Raw genomic sequence first — 22,658 nt, 5'->3', positions numbered from 1 at the left:
AAACCAAATAATTTAATAGTTTAGACAAATTCAACATATTCTATAATTATGCTTGTTATTGGTAAATAGGGCTAATTTTGTGCACAAATACATTTAAAGAAAATCGCAACCCTTGCACAAATATTTAGTTGTGAAATTGAATGCTAAAATTATTTTAACAATTTTCACCCAGATTTTTTTAAAGTAGGACTTTCCGCCTCTGAAATATAAAATAAAATAATTTGTAAGTCGGCTATTTATTACCTGAAGAAAACTTTTGTGACAAACCCTTTCATAAAAGTGTCTTTACTCTCATGACTGCAGAACTAACAGACAAAAAGACAAATGGATTCTTTGACATAGCAAGGGCAGGCATTTGTTCCCATCATCTACATTTTAAACCGACCATAGGGGAAATTCTTTCAACAACAAATGTAAAAGAAATGTTGGGATCTTGTCAGACTCGGTCTTTGAGCTATGGAATCTCCAGGAAGTGCATCACTCCCTGTCCCAGAGTGAATGTGGCTTTATAAACAGGATGCTCCGCAGCCACAGTGTGCCTGTTAAAACACACATCAGACAAGTTAGTAGCTTATTATTTTTACTGTCTCATATTGCACAAGTGTTTCAACTGTGATTATATTTTTCTTTCTTTACCCACAGCCCGTAGTAAAGTCAGTGTGGTGAAAAGCATCACTTTGAGGCTTGGTTGATTACGCTCATAATAAACGTGATGTCATACATAGTTTTATTCAATCGCTGTGCTATAAATGTATTTGTGACACTCGATGGATGCAACGGCACTGCTAGAGTTGATGCAGCGATTAGGGTTTTTTATGAGGATCCCTATCCACAGAATAATATCTGCTGTCTAACCTCCACCTCACTTACAAGCGTCAGATTTTTTTTGAAGAAGAAGAATTGAGAATTGATATATCGATGGTGATGTGCCCCTTTCAGCTAGTTACTATTGGACCTTCTTCGGGTCATTGTTGTGGTTTTATGTTGAATGTGTGAATAACTTTACAGTTTTCTACATTTGGTACATGCTCTACAATTTACTTTTGGTCAAATGCGATGCAAGCTATCCATCTAGCTCATGTTGCTGTTTGAAGGCGTCCAACAATGTGACTTCTGCTACGCTACATACTTATGCTGTTAGACCTCCGGGCAAACCAGGCATGGGGTTTTTAGAGAACGCACAGTACGCCTGATCGATTTTCACTTAAACATGGATAATAACGGTAAACAACCCCCGCTGCTTCTCTGGACTCCGGTAGTCCATAGTAATGCCCCCTCCCCCTGAAAGATGTCTCTCAAACTAGTGAGTGGAAACGTCAACATGGCAGCACGCGCTAATACAGTAACAGTGGGAAGTTAGTTTCCAAAAAGGGCCCAGTCTCCTCAGTCGTCTGGAAGCAATTTGGTTTTGCAGCGTCCAACCTCGAGCAAACCACTGTCTGTTGTAAAATCTTTATATAAAAAATGGTTTGGTAAAGTATTTTTGTTAAAACAAATCGTATTTGATCAATTTCTTGTTCTGTGTTTTGTAGGTTGTTTGAGAAAAAAATTGGAAATCGGTGTGGTGTACACAAAATCTGGGATTTTATTTTTGGGCCATATCGCCCAGCCCTATACTCATTGTTGACATTATTCGATTAATGTTTAAGTACTTGCGCATCCGCAGACGCGTTGTGATAGGCTACAATAGTTCAACTTAGTTTGCATTTCATGTGTAACTGAGCTTTCTAGGGGTGGCTGTGGCTCAGTTGGTAAGAGTCAGTCGTCTCTCATCCGGAAGGTTGGGAGTTCGATCCCCAGCTCCTGCAGCAACCTGTCCGATACTTCCTCCTGCTTCGTTGGCAGCGTATGCCAACCTGTGATGGTCACTTTACATAGCAACCTCTGCCATCAGTGTGTGAATGGGTGTAAAAGTGCTTTGAGTATGCTGAAGACTAGAAAAGCCCCATACAAGCTCAAGTCCGTTTACCATTTCTGGGTTTGCCAAACTGAATATAAATAGTAGCAAAATATAACTTCTCCAGGATGAATGGTTAAAAGGACAACATGCAGTACTCTGATGATCAGAGGGATCTGGTGTTCAAACAAAATGAATTTGTGGCTCTAAATGATTGATCTTGACAGTGTTCTGTAGACACAGGACAGCAACAGTGGTGTCAGAATTGTTTTTTGTGGCTTTCTATGCCTTTATTCGAGAGCGAGGACAGTGGACAGACTCAGAAACCAGGGAGAGAGAGCCTGGGGAATGACAAGCAGGAAAGGAGACACAGGTTGGACCTGAACCCAGGCCGCCTGCCTTGAGGACTATGGCCTCCACACATTGGACACGCACACTAACCAATAGGCTACCGGCAACCCAAGGTGCCAGATTTGTAAATTAAATGTAACCGCCCCAGCTCATAGTATTCTGTTTGTCAGGACAGATAACTCACCAGTCTGATGTTATTGTAGTCCACTGTCCACCTCAGGTCACATGAAAATCCTGTAAAAACATCTTCTGCTTTAAAAAAAATTAGCTCAAAGTTAAGATGGGTCTTCTCCAGTTTTGACTTCCTCTTTAATGGAGCCTTGAGCACATGTTGCAACTTCCCATAAGGGATCTTATGAAAGTCGGCGTGTGTCCTCATCTGTTGAGCAATAACTGGGAGGAGAGCAGTCTGCTTTGTATATGATTCACACATACACAGCACTTTTACATAGCTCTTACAGTACTTGTTGTTAAAGGACACAAGCTAACTCATACAACGATATACCATCATACACAGGCTGCACTGTGTCACACTGTGTTCTGTAATCATTACCAACACCAATAAATCCATGTCTTCTGAGTGCAGCTATTGCTGTGTCTGGTTTGAGTTATGGTCTCACTGAAGGTTTTGTTTAAAACACTGTCACAGTGAGCCCTCTTGTGGCTGCACAGAGAAGCAACTTGAGATAAAACAAAACCAGCAAATGAACTGGTGTTATTACCGCTTTAACGCTAAAACTATGTATTTATAAAAAATATTTCAAATGCTGTGTTTTATATTTATGTTCAAGTGCAGGTTTAAGAATAATATTTATTTGGCTTTTTTAAGCCTAACCCTGTAGAAGTCATACATTTGAATTATCAGTCAGGAGTGCTGTATCAATACTGAAATACAAGAGTTACAGCATTTCAGGTTAAAAAGCTTACAATCTCAAAATTACCTTTAGTTATCAAGTTTTTCCTTAGTTGACCACAGCACTGGAATTTTCACAACTTTGATTCACCTCAGATAAGTTCTCTGAAAAGTTGGGTTATTATATCTGAACGTTTTCATCATCAGCCCAGATCCTTTAATCTCCACTACACATAGTAACCTCTATGGCTTCTGCGAGCAGTGCTTCAAAGTTTCGTGGCGGCTGTGGCTCAGTAGGTCCAGTCGATCGTCTCTCAACCAGAGTTATAGAGATATATATATATATCTATATATATTTTTTTTGGGGGGGCTTTTTGGCTTTTTGTGCCTTTATTGTAGAGCTAGGATAGTGGATAGAGTCAGAAATCAGGGAAAGAAGTCATTTAAGGATACCTTTCCGATAGAACAGGACAGCTGTCATTAAAAGTCACACATGAACACCAAGATTCCTTAAAATGGTTTGTGTCGGCGTCCGTCTGCCCGCACCCCCCACCCCCCCAAAGCTGTAAACCTAGGGGAAACACTGAGCTGCGTGCACTTAATGTGTTCTCTCCATGTCCACGGAAAAAATATAGCTGAGGTTGTTTATCCCATTTAAATATAAAGATTTTGCACGAGATTTGATGTATAAGGAACTATAAAACAGAAGCCTTCAAATGGATGACAGTATTTCTTCATTCAGAGTTTCCTTTTCAGCCTCACGCTAATATGTTGTTTGCTCTGTGGCTTGGTATTGGTAATATATTTTACATAACATATTGCAGCATACAACTGTTGCACCTTGGACTAACCATTGCAGTGCATTTACATGTAATACTGTGGACATTTTGGAGTATAATCCCTTTTTGCATCTGCATTACAGCATTATATTAAAATTTTGGACAAAAGTTACCATATTGATTTAAAGTATAAAAAGCATATTTCCATATAGTACAAAAACAACCTTTTTCGTAAATGTTTGGTATCCACTAGAAAAATGCTAAACCACCAGAACCAGTCCACTTTTTAACCAAGGAAGGATACGAAATGTATGTTTTTTTTCGTCAAAGGAAACATTTGCTTGTCTTTACCATGACAGATGACAGATGGATCTTGTTTCTCAGATTAACTCTGCCCTGAGTTTTATCACCACTGAATATTTAGTAAGAGGTTTCCACAGTCTACAGTCAATATTTATTAGTTGTTGAGATTGAAATTAATCACTATTTTAATATTTTTCAACATACATAATTAGCACTCTGAGCAGCCTTGTTGGAAGATCAACGCCCTCATGAATAACATGTAATAAGAATAAAACTATTTTTCATAGATGTGAAATAAATGGCAATACATTGAATATGGATCTCCTCACATAGTGTTTATGTGATATAGAAATAGATAACACATACATACAGTATGTACAATCTCTAGTAACACATGATATTTGGTTCAATCAGTCATTTTTATGTTCACATTATACCTCAATCTTGACCTCAAGGTTTGTCAACAGTTATTGACATTTTTCCAGCTACGCTCTTGTCCATCTGTCGGACACACCTCTTCTTTCCCCTCACAGGCATATGATACCTCATCTCCTTCCAAAACCTGGAGGAGGGAGAGAGGGATGGAGACAGCAGTGTTTCCTGTCCACCTTTCTCTTCATCTTCTTTCCTCCTCATGTTACATGTCACCAGCTGTTGTTTTGGTTTCATGCTGGTGCTCAAGGGTGACATCTGCTGGATCAAAACATCGCATATTAAGCCTTTAATAAGACTTCATGTTTCCATAAATTCATTTTTTTAAGTGAGTCGTAAGTTAACAACATAACCCCTAATATAAGTATTTTTCAAACATATTGAATTTTTTACTTTCTCTCTGGTGAATACAACAAAAGGACTCTCAAAATTGCTACAAATCATGTGCACCGACAGCCAAAAGCCATACAAATGATCAAAATACAATTGCAGTGTGCGTTTTACCTTCTGGTAGTAGAGTGAAATATCCCTGACGTGAGCCACTGGGACTTATCACTTCACAAATGTAGTTGATGTGGAAATCTTCCTCCTTCACCTCCGAAAACATCAGAACGCGCTCGAAGAAATAACCTTTGTTGGGACCATCTAGCCTCCAACTGTTGGTGAGGACAGACAGTGAGGGAAAATTAAGTTTAAAATTGAAGTATACAGTTTGTAAAGTGTACTTCAGAAATGCTCTACCTCATATATCTTTTACTGCCTCTTGTACTCATTGTTGTTGGTCAAAAATAAGTTAAATGAAATAAGTAAGAAAAATGTCTCTGACAAAAGTGACATCAACTCAATAGAGCTTTAACATATTCACTTTCATTGTTAAAAAATACATGTGCTATCCTGAGAACACCTGTATATAAAAGATGGAAACATGTCTAAGAACTATGACAGATATTACCTAATAAATACTAAATAAATATTTAGTAAAGAATGAAGATAGTCTATGTGAATGTTTCTGCAGTGTTTGGGCCTTAAACTCTGTATGTTTGATTTTTTTTGACACACATGCATCTTATATAAACTTTAAGTTATAATATTTGTCTTTCCCCTAAAGCAACAGTTAAAAAAACATATAATGAAAAGATGATTTTGCAAACCTTTTATTTCCTGTGTAGACACGTTTCAATTGGTTCCTCTCAATGAAGGTTTCTCTCACCTTCCACACAATACTAACCGAGGGAATCTCAACAGAAGGCACAAATGCCAGACACCGCTTGCTGAAATTGAAGCCTGAACACATACAAAAACAAAAACACAAATCAAATTAATTATATATTAAACCTGAAAATTCATTTTGAAAGATACCTTCAGAATATGGATTCCACAAACGATTTATAAAAACAAGTGTTGTAGTACTCGAAATCTGTCAAGACTGCTCAAGACCACTTTTGATTTTTATCCCCTGGTTGAGGCTGCAGCCAGTGAGTGACACGCCCACTGCACACAGGATGATGATTTTTCAGTGATACTTATGGTCTTGGTCTTGTCTCAGTCTCGATCCCGAAATGTGTGGGTCTTGTCTTGGTCTCGGAGCTCTCCGGTCTCGGGTATGTCCTGGCCTCAGTTAGTGTGGTATTGACTACAACACTAATACTAACAGATATTTGCCTTAAATATGTGAGCTACTCACACCACAAATATCACAACTGTAGTTGGGAAAAATTCCTGAAAAATTCCTGACTGATGATCCAGACAACACATTTCATTTAAATCAACCATGAGTTTAAAAACTTATCAAGCTCAGCTCTTTAAAAAGTTGTTTGTATCAGAGAGCCAGGACTTTACAAATCTGTAAACTAATCAAAGCTGAAACATTGTTTTCTTTATTTGTAAAACACAGCAGTTAACGTAACTAAGTTGCATTTATTCAGTCGGTCGCAACACTGTGAGAAGATGTAAATGGCACTGGACCATATTTCTAAAAATTAACTTCAAACAGAGACTCACCTATCTGTGCCTTGATTATTTCATTGGCCGGTTCCTGCAGTTGTGGAACCGAATAGTACTCCTCTGAAAAGATAGACAATATGAAATGAATTTACATAATAATCACGGAGTAGGTTGAGTTGGAGTGAAATCAAGGCTATGTTCACAATGGAGGCAAAAGTGACCTGACGTGTCACACCCTCTGTTGATTGCAAACTGAAAATCTGGGCGGGATTGCGTCTGACGCTTCAGCGTGTGTCACAGAGCCCGGGCATCCACGACTACTGCTTTGCATATTTCCTCTGGTCATCTGCTAAACGCAACATGTGCGACAAAGAAATCTCTGTCATTCATGGGAACAGGAAAAGACACATATGTCATAGACAACGCAATCTTAACAACTTGTCTCTGCTTAAGAAAGCCTCTTCTCCACACCCTTCATTTACTTTTGGCCTCTGGAACTGTCAATCTGCTGTGAATAAAACTGAATTCATCCAAGCACTTGCAAAAATGTCAGACATTCAGGCACTTGCCCTGACAGAAACCTGGATCCGCCAAGAAAACACAGTCACACCTGCTGCTCTTTCTGTTGACACAGTGTTCTCACACACACCCCGCTCTGTTGGACGTGGAGGTGGTACAGGTATCCTCATTTCTAATACCTGGAAATTCAATAAACTCTTCCCACTGAGCAACAACTCCTCATTTGAATATCACACAATCATGGTTACTGCTCCTATTAAAATGTACATTGCTATCATTTACCGCCCACCTGGGTGTAATCTAAATGATTTTGTTGTGGAACTGGACATGCTACTCTCAGAAATCCCTGATGATGGAACACCACTGATTGTAATGGGAGACATGAATATACACACTGTTAAAGCCCAGGCAACAGACTTCCTTGCTCTCCTATCCTCATTTGACCTCACCCAGGTCCCAACTCCTCCTACCCACAAAGCTGGCAACACTCTTGACTTAATTCTGACTCGGAACTGCTCGACAGCAAACCTGACTGTCACCCCTCTGCAGCATTGTGATATTGTTTTTTGTTTTCCTGACTGTATGTGCGCATTACTCTTCTTGAATAAAGCTAAACAAAAAAAACTAAAAAAACAAAAAAAACGGGTGGATGTGGCCGGTTCGGGAAAGCACCTTCTCAATCTGTCAGTAGACAGTACGTACTATCCGTGCTGTATACTGTTAGTACCTACTATTCAGTATGCACACACAGTAGGCAGATATTTGTCCCTACTTCATCTGATTCATTCAGTAAGGAAGTGACGTCAGATTGAGTAGGTGCTTTCCCGAACCAGTGTGGGAGCACTTCACAATGCATAAAAACACAAGTTAGTTGCAAGCTTTGCAATAGCGATATGGCGTGGCACGGGAGCACCACAGTGATGATGCAGCACCTGAAAAGTAAACATGTCGGAGTCATCCCTGACTAGGAAGGGAGCTCCACAGCAGGGTAAGTCACTACAAAAATCCCACTTTCAATACGTTGTCAGATATATTCTTTGCTTTTTTTCCATATTATTTTCTGTTGACGTTGGAATATATTTGTGTAGGTGTGTGTTTTGCATTTTATTTTAGTTTAAAAACAAATGTATGTATTGTATAAATGTATTTACTACAATGATTTGATAATTTGATGATTAATCTTCCAGCGTTAATTTTCTGTAATAAGGTGAGAGTTAATACACTGCACTGTATGCAAGTTAACAACATAACCCCTAATATAAGTATTTTTCAAACATATTGAATTTTTTACTTTCTCTCTGGTGAATACAACAAAAGGACTCTCAAAATTGCTACAAATCATGTGCACCGACAGCCAAAAGCCATACAAATGATCAAAATACAATTGTCGCAGTGTGCGTTTTACCTTCTGGTAGTAGAGTGAAATATCCCTGACGTGAGCCACTGGGACTTATCACTTCACAAATGTAGTTGATGTGGAAATCTTCCTCCTTCACCTCCGAAAACATCAGAACGCGCTCGAAGAAATAACCTTTGTTGGGACCATCTTGCCTCCAACTGTTGGTGAGGACAGACAGTGGGGGAAAATTAAGTTTAAAATTGAAGTATACAGTTTGTAAAGTGTACTTCAGAAATGCTCTACCTCATATATCTTTTACTGCCTCTTGTACTCATTGTTGTTGGTCAAAAATAAGTTAAATGAAATAAGTAAGAAAAATGTCTCTGACAAAAGTGACATCAACTCAATAGAGCTTTAACATATTCACTTTCATTGTTAAAAAATACATGTGCTATCCTGAGAACACCTGTATATAAAACATGGAAACATGTCTAAGAACTATGACAGATATTACCTAATAAATACTAAATAAATATTTAGTAAAGAATGAAGATAGTCTGTGTAGACAAAACTATAATATGTGAATGTTTCTGCAGTGTTTGGGCCTTAAACTCTATGTTTGATTTTTTTGACACACATGCATCTTATATAAACTTTAAGTTATAATATTTGTCTTTCCCCTAAAGCAACAGTTAAAAAAACATATAATGAAAAGATGATTTTGCAAACCTTTTATTTCCTGTGTAGACACGTTTCAATTGGTTCCTCTCAATGAAGGTTTCTCTCACCTTCCACACAATACTAACCAAGGGAATCTCAACAGAAGGCACAAATGCCAGACACCGCTTGCTGAAATTGAAGCCTGAACACATACAAAAACAAAAACACAAATCAAATTAATTATATATTAAACCTGAAAATTAATTTTGAAAGATACCTTCAGAATATGGATTCCACAAACGATTTATAAAAACAAGTGTTGTAGTACTCGAAATCTGTCAAGACTGCTCAAGACCACTTTTGATTTTTATCCCCTGGTTGAGGCTGCAGCCAGTGAGTGACACGCCCACTGCACACAGGATGATGATTTTTCAGTGATACTTATGGTCTTGGTCTTGTCTCAGTCTCGATCCCGAAATGTGTGGGTCTTGTCTTGGTCTCGGAGCTCTCCGGTCTCGGGTATGTCCTGGCCTCAGTTAGTGTGGTATTGACTACAACACTAATACTAACAGATATTTGCCTTAAATATGTGAGCTACTCACACCACAAATATCACAACTGTAGTTGGGAAAAATTCCTGAAAAATTCCTGACTGATGATCCAGACAACATATTTCATTTAAATCAACCATGAGTTTAAAAACTTATCAAGCTCAGCTCTTTAAAAAGTTGTTTGTATCAGAGAGCCAGGACTTTACAAATCTGTAAACTAATCAAAGCTGAAACATTGTTTTCTTTATTTGTAAAACACAGCAGTTAACGTAACTAAGTTGCATTTATTCAGTCGGTCGCAACACTGTGAGAAGATGTAAATGACACTGGACCATATTTCTAAAAATTAACTTCAAACAGAGACTCACCTATCTGTGCCCTGATTGTTTCATTGGCCGGTTCCTGCAGTTGTGGAACCGAATAGTACTCCTCTGAAAAGATAGACAATATGAAATGAATTTACATAATAATCACGGAGTAGGTTGAATTGGAGTGAAATCAAAGGCTATGTTCACAATGGAGGCAAAAGTGACCTGACGTGTCACACCCTCTGTTGATTGCAAGCTGAAAATCTGGGGCGGGATTGCGTCTGACGCTTCAGCGTGTGCCACAGAGCCCGGGCATCCACGACTACTGCTTTGCATATTTCCTCTGGTCATCTGCTAAACGCAACATGTGCGACAAAGAAATCTCTGTCATTCATGGGAACAGGAAAAGACACATATGTCATAGACAACGCAATCTTAACAACTTGTCTCTGCTTAAGAAAGCCTCTTCTCCACACCCTTCATTTACTTTTGGCCTCTGGAACTGTCAATCTGCTGTGAATAAAACTGAATTCATCCAAGCACTTGCAAAAATGTCAGACATTCAGGCACTTGCCCTGACAGAAACCTGGATCCGCCAAGAAAACACAGTCACACCTGCTGCTCTTTCTGTTGACACAGTGTTCTCACACACACCCCGCTCTGTTGGACGTGGAGGTGGTACAGGTATCCTCATTTCTAATACCTGGAAATTCAATAAACTCTTCCCACTGAGCAACAACTCCTCATTTGAATATCACACAATCATGGTTACTGCTCCTATTAAAATGTACATTGCTATCATTTACCGCCCACCTGGGTGTAATCTAAATGATTTTGTTGTGGAACTGGACATGCTACTCTCAGAAATCCCTGATGATGGAACACCACTGATTGTAATGGGAGACATGAATATACACACTGTTAAAGCCCAGGCAACAGACTTCCTTGCTCTCCTATCCTCATTTGACCTCACCCAGGTCCCAACTCCTCCTACCCACAAAGCTGGCAACACTCTTGACTTAATTCTGACTCGGAACTGCTCGACAGCAAACCTGACTGTCACCCCTCTGCAGCATTGTGATATTGTTTTTTGTTTTCCTGACTGTATGTGCGCATTACTCTTCTTGAATAAAGCTAAACAAAAAAAACAAAAAAAACGGGTGGATGTGGCCGGTTCGAGAAAGCACCTTCTCAATCTGTCAGTAGACAGTACGTACTATCCGTGCTGTATACTGTTAGTACCTACTATTCAGTATGCACACACAGTAGGCAGATATTTGTCCCTACTTCATCTGATTCATTCAGTAAGGAAGTGACGTCAGATTAAGTAGGTGCTTTCCCGAACCAGTGTGGGAGCACTTCACAATGCATAAAAACACAAGTTAGTTGCAAGCTTTGCAATAGCGATATGGCGTGGCACGGGAGCACCACAGTGATGATGCAGCACCTGAAAAGTAAACATGTCGGAGTCATCCCTGACTAGGAAGGGAGCTCCACAGCAGGGTAAGTCACTACATAAATCCCACTTTCAATACGTTGTCAGATATATTCTTTGCTTTCTTTCCATATTATTTTCTGTTGACGTTGGAATATATTTGTGTAGGTGTGTGTTTTGCATTTTATTTTAGTTTAAAAACAAATGTATGTATTGTATAAATGTATTTACTACAATGATTTGATAATTTGATGATTAATCTTCCAGCGTTAATTTTCTGTAATAAGGTGAGAGTTAATACACTGCACTGTATGCAAGTGCATTTAGACACTTAATTAAATTTGTGTAAATAAGTAGTTTTTAGGGTACCTGTATGAGTGTAAATAAATATATATTATAAAAACGTGTGTTGTCTCTGCAAGTGCTCTTTGGGTTACTTACTTGCCTTATAACAATAATTCATAACTAAAACAACAAGGCATATTGTTTTGATGTAAATTGTGCTGTTTTACATACTAATACTATCTTTGTCATTGCAGAAAACATCATGTACACCACAGCAAGCATCCGTCTTGACAGATAGCATCCTCAACATGCTCGTCACTGACATGAGGCCTCTGACGATGGTTGAAAATGAAGATGCAACTTCACTACAATGATCCCCACCTTGAACCCTGGCTACACTCTTCCCTCAAGGACCCATTTCACAAAGCTCAGGGAGACGTCCAAGCAGTGACCTGTTGTTTTTGCACTTTTGTTTGCACTGTCAATGAACTAATGTTCTGTTTTTGAATAAACGTGTGGAAATTCAAAATGTTTTTTTTTTTTTTTTATCCGATTCATCGATTAATCGGAAAAATAATTAACCAATTATTCAAATAATGCAGCCCTACATTGTTCCCTTTTTTCTAGATCCTTGCTTGTGTTGTACTTACTCTCTGATGTACGTCGCTTTGGATAAAGGCGTCTGCTAAGTGAATTGTAGAATTGTAGTCACTCACATGCTTCATGAAAACAACCATGGCTGTGCTGGAGGTTGTCAGTAAACAGACAGTGAGGTGTTAGACCCAGAGGTGCTGCTTGTCAATAGCCAAGGCAAGCAACTACTTGGGGCCCCAGGCCAGTAGTGGTGCCCCAAGGGCTGACAAACCTTAAATTACAGCAGTTCCTCAGAATGTGCAGATTTTGCAGTAAAAAACCTCCCTAAGGGGGTCCCATCTGATAGCACTTACTCTCTTTTCCATACTAGTTGTCCATGCATTATAGTTGTGAGAAACAAAATTTGTCAATGAAAGTTACAGAGGATTTGTCTGTATAGGAGTGAAAGGATAGAGGAAAATAATAACAAGCGCTCATTGGAGGGGCCCCCAATTAATTTTCTTTGCCTAGGGCCACAATATACTCTACAATCGCCACTGGTGAGACCTTATAAGAATTTGAGGTGACACTTTAGTACAAGAAAAACTTGAGGATCATAAACGACCCGTGTTTGAAAGCATATAGAAAGACATGGCTGAATGTGGCCACAGAAGGTCGTGACTGCTGCAGTGTCAACTAAAAAGTTACCTTACCTTACCCAGGTTTAATTAGGAGAAGGACTCAAACCAACTAACAGGGGACTCTGATACAGGCCACATAAAACAAATGAACAACCATACACAAGAAATGGATCAGAGCAAAAAATCAGAAATGAGCATTAAAGCTTGCACTGTGGATGAAGTGTAATTTCCCCCTTGTCAGCCTCCTTAAACTTAAGCTGTTGTGCTGCCCTCTAGTGGTTACTTGTGATGGTAGTGAAATGTATTCCCCACTGTGCTGTGTTGAGAACAGTAGCCTCATAAGCAGTTCTTATCCCTGTTCTCACCTTTGACCGTTGCGTTGATAGTCTCTGACACAGATCCAGTAATGCCAGCGAGAGTGAAGGTCAATGTGCAGGTGTAAAAACTGTTTTTTTCAGGACCCGCCTTGTGAATCATTATTTTGGTGTCATCCAAAAAGCTGTACCCTCCTGTCCCATCCTCTATTCGTTCACAACCCTGGATGAATGGAAATATAACAGTTAAGCGTTTTGCAGTGACATAACTTAAAAAATACTCCTTTTGTTATGATGGTAGACAACATTTAAAGTAGCAGCCTGGTGAGCAGAGCCTGAAGGTAGTCCAAGACTAATCACATAAAATCCAGAGGTGTCTTCCTACTTTTAAGTTCTTATTCTCATCAACAAATACCCCATCTATTATAATCCTGTTTTAGAGATGAACTTGAAGTAACTCTTGGTAGCTTTCATTTATGTAGATTTTGGCGGTTGTGGACAAACCTGTATTTACTGTCTTGTACATGTGTTAGGGCTGCTTTCTAAAGAATCTTATTCTAGTTCTGTTTGACAAATATATCAACCCCCTCGCTTCACTCTTTGAAATCTTTTGATGTAAATAGCTTTTGGATTCGATCTGATGGCAGCGTCAAGAAATATCTATAACAGAAATAAACATTTTCTGTCCCAGATGTTTGGGCTTGCTTTTGCAAGTCATGAAGAGTCAGTTTCAAAACCAATTAAAACTTCTTGGAGTACATTTAAAGACCTTAGACAACTTTACTTATCCCAGAGGGCAATTCGGTTCCACAGTCCACCCAGAGCATGCGACCATGGAGTTCATAAGAGACATGGACCATGGACTTAATAAGAGACAATAAACAAATCAGCATTTGACAAAGGTGAGCGTTGGTATGCTGAAACCCTTGTGTGGTCTCTTTGGGCAATGACAACCACAAGGGCGTCATTGACCTGAGGTAGGACTGGACGATACAGACCAAAAATCTTATTTCAATATTGTTATTGTTTGATGTTTCTGTTTAGAAATTATAAAACCGAAGTCAGTTAAAGGTCAAATCCTCATCTCCAAAATGCCAAATGTCACACAGGCACTTTTACTGACATTCAACTGCACAATGCCAACATGTACATGAAAAATGATATACAATTAGTGGTGGAAAAATAACATAAAATAATGTTATAAATCTAAGCTGAGGGTGGCTCATCATCCATAAATAAACCCATGCTGTGCAAAGAGTTCTTCTCTTCTCTCTTTTCCTTACATTATCCATTAGTTCCCACAAAGACCTTCCCACTACTCACTCTGTACCACTTGATGGAGAAAGTGATGTTGTAGCTTTTCAGTTTGTTAGTATAGTTCCTCAGAGGGCAGGACAGCATGCCGTTGACATCCTTCGTAAGGAACTGATGAGTTTTTCTTGGCCTTTCACATTTTCCAGCTTCTGGTTGCTCTACGGTCAGATTTAAGCGCTGCTTGTGGCACCCAGAGGGGGTCCTTTTGGAATTTAAAGGAGAAAGTAATTTGTTGGGTTTTTTCTGTCCTTTCTTCATTTATTCATCTGTAAAGATATATCTAAAAAAGCAGAAACTTTGAGGGATGTCTACCCATGATATCATTAAACTGCACGTGGCAAATACTTAGACTTAAAGTTTCTGTTAGAGTGCATTAGAAGTTGTCAAAAACAAAACATTTCAATCCTAAGCATTGGGGCTGCAATCTTCTACTTCAGACATGTATTATTGTAAAGAGTAGTTATTACATTTCAGCTGTAGAAGTCGTAAAGATGATTTGACAGATATTTCTGTTACCTTAGGATGGTCATATATTCCTTGTTATCATCCAGTGTTGTATTGAGAAACCACAGAGTCTCCTCGAGTACCAGAACTCGATCGGTCTGATTGATTATTTCTTTCCCCTTTGAGTCATACCAGGTGATGTTGTAAGGTACATCTGTGAAGTTGGAGACACTTGGAGACACGAGGGTGCTGGTCAGCATAGCTACCTCACCGGGAACAGAATAAACCGTCTCAAACCGGAGTTTGTGGTTGGTACAGTTCTCTGCAAAACAATCATCACAAGGGGATCAATTAACTATTTGGTGATTTAATATTGATACAAATCTGAGAGAACCTGCCTGATAGAGATTTGGTTTTAGACATTTTTGATGGGAATTTGGACAAGAGTGAGCTGTTTTAACATAATGCACTCCTGAAAATATCTCGGTCATTTCAGGAGGACTGGTGGGCCTTTCTTTTTTCTTCAAAAAAAAGTCTTCAGTTATACAAATGGCCTTTCAAATGGATGTTTGAAGGTCGTACAGTTCTCTGAAAAACAGTCATCAAAGGAGAATTGACTTTTATTTATTGAACAAGATACATTTAATTGGGATTTTCTGGTAAAGGCAGATGTTTGAAAAAAGACTTGACCAGTGACGTCTGGTGCATTATTTTCAAGGTTGGGCACACTATCTCAGAGGTGGACCTGGATTTATATCTTAGTTTGTTAACTTGATGCTAGCAAGTACTGGAAAATGCTTTTATTTTGTGATTGTTCTAACTTGGAAAATGATCAAATTTTACTTAACATACTTTACAGCAACAGTGTTTACAGGCATATGTTTCCTAAAGTCTTGGAGACATACTAAAAATGTTGATTCATTCAATGCAATCTTAACAACTTGTCTCTGCTTAAGAAAGCCTCTTCCATCTATTTGTCTCCAGTTCCTCTTTAGGCTCTTACATCAGAGAATTTCTTAACCTTTTATCAGATTTAGTCTGGTAGAAAAATGTGTGCTGTTGCATCAATGCATGTCATCATTTCACATCATCTTCTCAGACTTCAAACCATCAAGAGAAGTTTCTGCAGTTATACTAATGGCCACAAGAGGGCAACAGCATGCCTCTTTCCAACTGAATTAGAGGTTAAAGTTATACAAGACCAAAAATTATGAACTGTGATACTGTAAGCAACATGTTTAAAACATGAGAAAAGTGTATGAAGACTATATACAGTTTAGAAGTGCCATCATAGCTCTCATAGTATAAATGTAGTCTTATTAGAAAACTGCTTACCTTGCACAAATCCTGAACAAATCCCATACGCCCCGAGGAAAAACAGAAGGCTTCTCAGTGTTGAACTCAGGCCCATGGCTGGGAAACACACACATAAGCAACAGTTACATAAACACAACAAGCTGGGGTTAAACAGCAGTTGAGGAAAGGCTACAGCAACATTCTGAAATCAGAGCAGCTGACAACTTACTGGAACACTTCTGTTCAGTGTCACCCTGAGGTCACAAGAAGCTCTCACTAAGCAATAATCATTGAAAGCAGTTTTATTTCCCCTTTAAAAACAAGCTTACTACTACCTTATGTCTCTAAAAGTGTGTCTCTTTTCCCCTCTCTTTTTCCTCCACTGCTCTCATTTCCACATGAATGATAAGTTGTTCTGGTATTTCTCAGATCATTTGTGGTGAAGCGCTTTGACAAAACACTGCGTAATGCCGAAAGGAGGCCAAGCATTCCTGAACACTGTTTTACGTCAGTGAACGTTCAAGCACAGCCTTGTCTTTAAAAAACTACGAGTGACTCCTCAGGGAAACTGGTGAAACAACCACAACATGTTTATTTGAGTCAGTCAAGTTTATGCCAAGACTCTAGGGCAATAATATTTGTTTGTACAGCATAATAAACACAACAATATGTTATTTAGAAATGGCACACAGGAAGCCGGTGGCCTAGTGGATGGTGTGTGCGCCCCATGTACAGAAGCTGTGGTCCTTTAGGCAGTCGGCCTGGGTTCGAATCTGACCTGTGGCTCCTTTTACTGCCTGTCATTCCCCACTATTTCTCTCCAGGTGGGCGAGTGGTTGGTGTGCGCACCCCATGTACAGAGGCTGTGGTCCTCTAGGCAGGCGCCCAGTTTCAAATCTGACCTCTGGCTCCTTTCCCACAAGTCATTCCCTGCTATCTCTCTCCATGATTTCAGACTCTGTCCACTATCCTATCCTATCTCTCAAATGAAGACATAAAAAGCCCCAAAATAAACCTTTGAAAAAAAGAAAAAAAAAGAAATGGCACACTAGCTAAACACATTTCTTTCAAGTAAAAAGTAAAGTGTTTAGGAGAGATCGGATTGAATAAAATCATGCTAGCCTTAGCACTTTGCAGAGAGTGACTGATTAGCCCCAAAAAATACAAAATACAAAATCGATTTTTGGATGTTATGAATCGATTTTAAATCTTAGAAGAGAAGAATCTCGATTTTTACATAATTTGATTTTTCCCCCACCTCTAATAACAAACGTATCCCTTTCAAGACAAAAACTTGAAATCAATTTGTCTGTATGTGTGCTAGCTTTGGAAGCCAGAGGGTACAATAACATAAATGAACTAGAACCTTTCTCTCAGTACACACACTGATTTAGACCTCTGCATATGGATGTTATTAGTGTGGATCTGGAATCTCAAAAGCACTGAGGCAGCATAGTTTTACCCTGGGACAAGCCTGGACAGAGAGGAGCGTGGGAAGAGCTCAGCCGATTCCGCCCACTATGGTACAAAGAGAGATGTAGGAGTAACACATGGTAGGCTGAGTTGAGCGTACCTTACTGAGCCAGGTAGAGAATTCAAATTCTGGCAAGAGCTTAAACTTGCAGCTCGAGACCTGGAAGTCTCTGTGGTTGAATGTGTAATAGGTTGAGCTGAGTGATAATGACAGTGTTGATTTTTCAATTTTTTACTGATGTTAAATGACATATAACAGTAGTTTGGTTTTAATTTAATCTGATTATGCAAGACCACTGTTCATGGAATGACTGTACCGCATTTTTAGTAACAAGCAGCTTGTCATCTTAAGATGTCACTTTGCAGCAGCTCATCTTCACTGTACCTCTTGATATAACAGGAAGCCTTTGAGCTGCAGACAACAGCTTATGAAAATATGACTTACTGGCAGGAAATTCTTTAAAGAAAAGAGGAAAAGAGTTTGTCCTGCCAAGACTGTAGTTTGGATGAGTCTTTTTATAAACATAATTACCTTTTTTTTCCCTCTAGAGTTTTGTACAGCAGTTTGGTATTTTTACTCTTCATTCAGAGCTTCATCGTGTAAAGGCTGGTATCCTCAATAAGCCTCCCATCTGAACTGGATGATTCCCAGCAGTGGACCTGGTTCATGCAGGAGTGTCCATCAGAGGACTTGATGGCCAGGCTTACCCTGTTCAACCCCAAACTATAGGCTAGGACAGTTCAGCTGATCATATAGTATCAAAAACACAATCCAGTGTCATATCCAAATTGCAGAGGCGACATACAATTCTTTGGGGAGAAATGTGTGACACAGCATCGACATGCTTCCAGATGCACTGAGAGCTCTATGTCATATAATTTTGCTCAGGGATTTCCTTTTTTTTTTTTTGCCTTAAGAAGTGTGATGAGTTGCTATTTCTAGTCTAAAGGGAGCATTGACAGGAGGAAACTCAGCTGAGAAATGTTTAATCAGTGCAGCATTCCATTTTTTAAAGTGACTGGTTTTCTCTGTTCATAAAATGAACTAATTTGGCCAAGTGACATGTTGAAAAGGAGATTGAAGGCTGAGAGGTGGAAATTGCTTCCATGGTAGAAACCAGACGGTAATGGTTTGGAAATGTGTCTCCTGAACAGATTTGTGCAATGTTTGACTTCTTAACAACAAACTGACAGAGAGGAAAGAGTGTCCCATTTTGTATGTTTGTATTAGACGAAGCAGAAATCGGGTGTGTTGTCCTACAAATCTGCTCAGTGGTGCAAACTTTGTCCATCTGTTTGTAGAACAGTGGTGACATCACAGACTGAAGAGTGGACAAGTCCAAGGTCCTGACAACAGTGTGTACCCCATGGTATGTTGACAGTAAACTGTATGAAACAAGAAGCCTCAAAAGCATTGATTAAACTGAAACAGGGATTGAACGGTCAAGGTATGACTAATAATAAACATTTTAACAACAAATGTACTTTCACCTGCTGTTCTACCAAACAGATCACAATGAACATCTAACAGAATGTGCTAGAGTGGAAAAACACATGGAAGGTAAAAACAGACTTCAACAATATTCCAATATTTTGCTGCAACTTACAGATATATTTACTCTATTTACTCTTGACAAACTGATAAATACTTATTTCAGTACATCTATTTTATTTCAGAAAAATCCATAAAAGAGTATTTGTCTCACAAGTTCACTGAGCACATACAAGCCTAAACCTGAACCCCAAAGATATTCAATTCACGATTGCAGCATTTATCTATTTCCATTTCAAGCATCTATTTTTGCAGACATTTTTGCAGATTGTTTTTGATCTCTTGACTGAGCTCTTTGATTGACCAATCGCTTCAGCTCTAGATGATATTATAGAGATGAGCAGCAGGTCTTGTACATTGAAAAGTTATCCTGTTTAAATTAAACTGCCCTTTGCGAGCGGAACAGTGTGTGGACTTTTTTCCTTCTTTTAACAGCAGCAAATATAACACCATAGCTGGAGCAAAACCGTGCAAAAGAATTAGCTTGACAATTTAAAACTGTTTTTTTTTTACATCAATGACCTAGGTTGGATGTTGGGCATTTTGGGACTAATCTTTGGGAAGTGCTGACTCTTAAACACTGAGATTGTCTTAGCTTTTCGGGAAACATGCCATGTCAGCCACTTAGGTGTAACCAATTCATGTTGCTAGAGTGCTAAGCAAAGCAAAAAAAATAATTTAGTGAAGGGGAAGAGGATGTGAACCCAAATGATGCTGGAGAATTGAAACCTGGCTCCTTGAGGCATGTCCTCATAAAACATGAAATACAAGCAATTACTTGTTCAGATGACCGACACACCCTGCATGGCATTGAAAGAGCCAGAACCAGTAAAACTTATTTATCTCACAGCCATTTCTCTTTATACAGTATATTGGTAATTTTGCACCATAACTGATGAAGATTTTTATCTTTGCTGACAGGAAATATGCTTCCCATAAGAGGGGCCGTCTTCATCTGATTCTAATTTAATGCCCTAAAACCAGTTTATTTTTAGCCATGCCTGAGAAAATATTGTTGAAAATAAAGAGACCCTATCAGCCGGCAGGAAATGTCAAGTTACAGCAGTAAATACTATTATACTGAGCAGAATAATGTGAGAATATTCCAATATAAATGATGAATTTAAGTCATGAATACCCAGAAATAATGTGGCAAATCTCTTTTAATCAAGAGTGATGGGGACTAGATATAAAACAAATTCACTATGTGGAAGGTTTTTTATCTGCATGATTGCAGATGCTTGAAAAGGGAAAAGATTGGAAGTCACACTTCCCACAGCAGCAGCACGCAGGATAATAACTTCCATGACACACTGCAATGATTCACATTGAAGACAATACTGTTTTCATTCTGTGGTGAAAGAAATACATTCCAGTAACTTGACTGTTTGTCCGTTACGCTCTGCGATTATGTGAAGTTTAATTATCGCTGCAGTCTGCACTAACCACTGCAAGTCTGTTTATGTTCATGAGAAAACTACACTGGGATCATTTACATATGTAAACACTTCAGTGCAGCAACATAAACTAACAATGTGGAGCACAGTGCAGGCTGCACTTGAAACGCAATATGTTGTGGCAATAACATAAAGCTGCATGTAATGTTGCAAATCGGTTTAAGCACATTGATAATAAAGACAGTTTCCTGACCTGTCAAACCAAGTAACACAACGAGATGACTGTCTGAATATAATCTTGTTCAAAATTACTCTAAAATACAAATCATCAATGCCGTTGGATAATTGAATTGCCTATGTCATACATTGTTTATTTATTTGATGATAGTTACAATGTGCAGATATATTCAAGAAGGCACTGAACTTTTATAGCAGGCTTAAACAAATAGGCCTTTCCACTCTGCTCATTAAGCATAGCTCTAAAACTGAAGAAATTGCACGTCATAAAAAGTCAATTTAATATTGTGTTTGTTTCATTCAGACTCGTTTTGCTGTCTGCTGTATGCATTCGATTTCTCAGTCAAATTGGATCGAATGAAAGAACTGATTTGTAACATTTCTTATTGCTGACACATTTTTAAATTGTCTTTCATTTTAGTTTGTTTTACTTGCAAACCCTTTCAGTTGAGTTTGTACTGCCTGTATGGATATGAATCATTTTTAAATACCCCAGAAATAAGATCAGATAAGATAATACTTCATCTCTGCCCACAGGGGAAAATTCAGGCGTTGCAGCTACACAAAGAAAAGTAGCAAGTAGGTAAAAAACCCCAGAAGAGATAAGATAAATACAAATAAAATAAGAGGTATACAACTGGAATATAAAGGAGTGACATGATCTATACAGACATTATATGCAGTGAAAATGTCAGATCATGACAGAACAGCAAACAAATATTCCAATGAAGGTCCTGGTGGACAGTTTTTAACCCCTTTTAACAAACATTAACTCACCAAGTATTGTAAGAAAGGTACAAAACAGGAGATAAAAAGGACAACCATAAAATAAGGTCATTTGAAAGCTTTTGGCAATCACCTCAAGTATGAATCAAGTCACCAATAAAACCTTATAAACCATTACTGTCAGTTCAAAATGAAAGCATCCTGTTAAAGGTTAATGTCTGATGTAACAGGAGAAAATCTTTACATATGCAAAGTGCTTATCTTTATTGAGTACTTCTAAAACCTCTAAATTAGCGTAAAAGGAAGTCTGCAGTTACACAAGACTTCTCTTAATCAGTAAGCATGGCAGTGGCAAAGCTTATACTAGAAATCAGGAAGAAAAATAAAACATGTCTGGAGACAAGTAAACCTGAGCCGAATAAGGTGACTCACCTCAGAGAAAGCGACACGGAGGCACCAAGCAGAAGGAGGAAGGATGGGAGAGTTTACCCAACACAGCAGAGCTAACTGAGGATACCTCACCTCTGACCCTCGCGTGCAGAGTGCAGTTTTGACCATGAAGCTCGGCCAGTGACTCACCAGCTCTGTCCCACCTCCATGGGACCAACACAAAAACAGCACAGGCAAAGAGGAGGAAGAGCGTGTTTGGATTGCACCTCTCAACTCTGTGTCCACCTTCCTTTTCATTTCAACACAACATCAGCAAAACCTTCCTCTTAACAACAAAACAAACCTCAATGAAAAAGAACTTCCTCTCACCTTGATGAAAACATAGTATCTAACTTAAACCAAATAATTTCATAGTTTAGACAAATTCAACATATTCTATAATTATGCTTGTTATTGGTAAATAGGGCTAATTTTGTGCACAAATACATTTAAAGAAAATCGCAACCCTTGCACAAATATTTAGTTGTGAGATTTAATGCTAGAATTATTTTAACAATTTTCACCCAGATTTTTTTAAAGTAGGACTTTCCGCCTCTGAAATATAAAATAAAATAATTTGTAAGTCGGCTATTTATTACCTGAAGA

At 38.7% G+C, this 22,658-nt stretch overlaps 1 protein-coding gene across 3 annotated transcripts in view; it reads right to left on the bottom strand.

Annotated features, from left to right (window-relative positions):
- The window catches only part of LOC132986840 (interleukin-1 receptor-like 2), a 36,094-nt gene extending 13,865 nt beyond the window's left edge, over window positions 1-22,229 (bottom strand). The window contains exons 1-11 of one of the 3 annotated variants that reach the window (XM_061053490.1): window positions 16,468-17,012; window positions 16,278-16,355; window positions 15,015-15,264; window positions 14,508-14,700; window positions 13,236-13,407; window positions 9,997-10,059; window positions 9,147-9,279; window positions 8,484-8,635; window positions 6,617-6,679; window positions 5,767-5,899; window positions 5,120-5,271 (exon numbers count right to left, since the gene is read on the bottom strand). In XM_061053490.1, coding sequence (XP_060909473.1) covers window positions 5,120-5,271; window positions 5,767-5,899; window positions 6,617-6,679; window positions 8,484-8,635; window positions 9,147-9,279; window positions 9,997-10,059; window positions 13,236-13,407; window positions 14,508-14,700; window positions 15,015-15,264; window positions 16,278-16,353 — 1,387 coding nt within the window. In that variant the 5' untranslated portion in view covers window positions 16,354-16,355; window positions 16,468-17,012. Of the gene's footprint in view, window positions 1-2,432; window positions 2,719-5,119; window positions 5,272-5,766; window positions 5,900-6,616; window positions 6,680-8,483; window positions 8,636-9,146; window positions 9,280-9,996; window positions 10,060-13,235; window positions 13,408-14,507; window positions 14,701-15,014; window positions 15,265-16,277; window positions 16,356-16,467; window positions 17,013-22,055 lie in introns of those variants that run through there. The other 2 variants (XM_061053496.1, XM_061053491.1) reach the window with 2 other exon arrangements.
- Window positions 22,230-22,658: the final 429 nt, after the last annotated feature.

Source organism: Labrus mixtus, chromosome 13 (assembly GCF_963584025.1).
Source record: "Labrus mixtus chromosome 13, fLabMix1.1, whole genome shotgun sequence".
NCBI classification, from domain to species: domain Eukaryota; kingdom Metazoa; phylum Chordata; class Actinopteri; order Labriformes; family Labridae; genus Labrus; species Labrus mixtus.
This window is presented reverse-complemented; position numbering and strand designations above follow the sequence as displayed.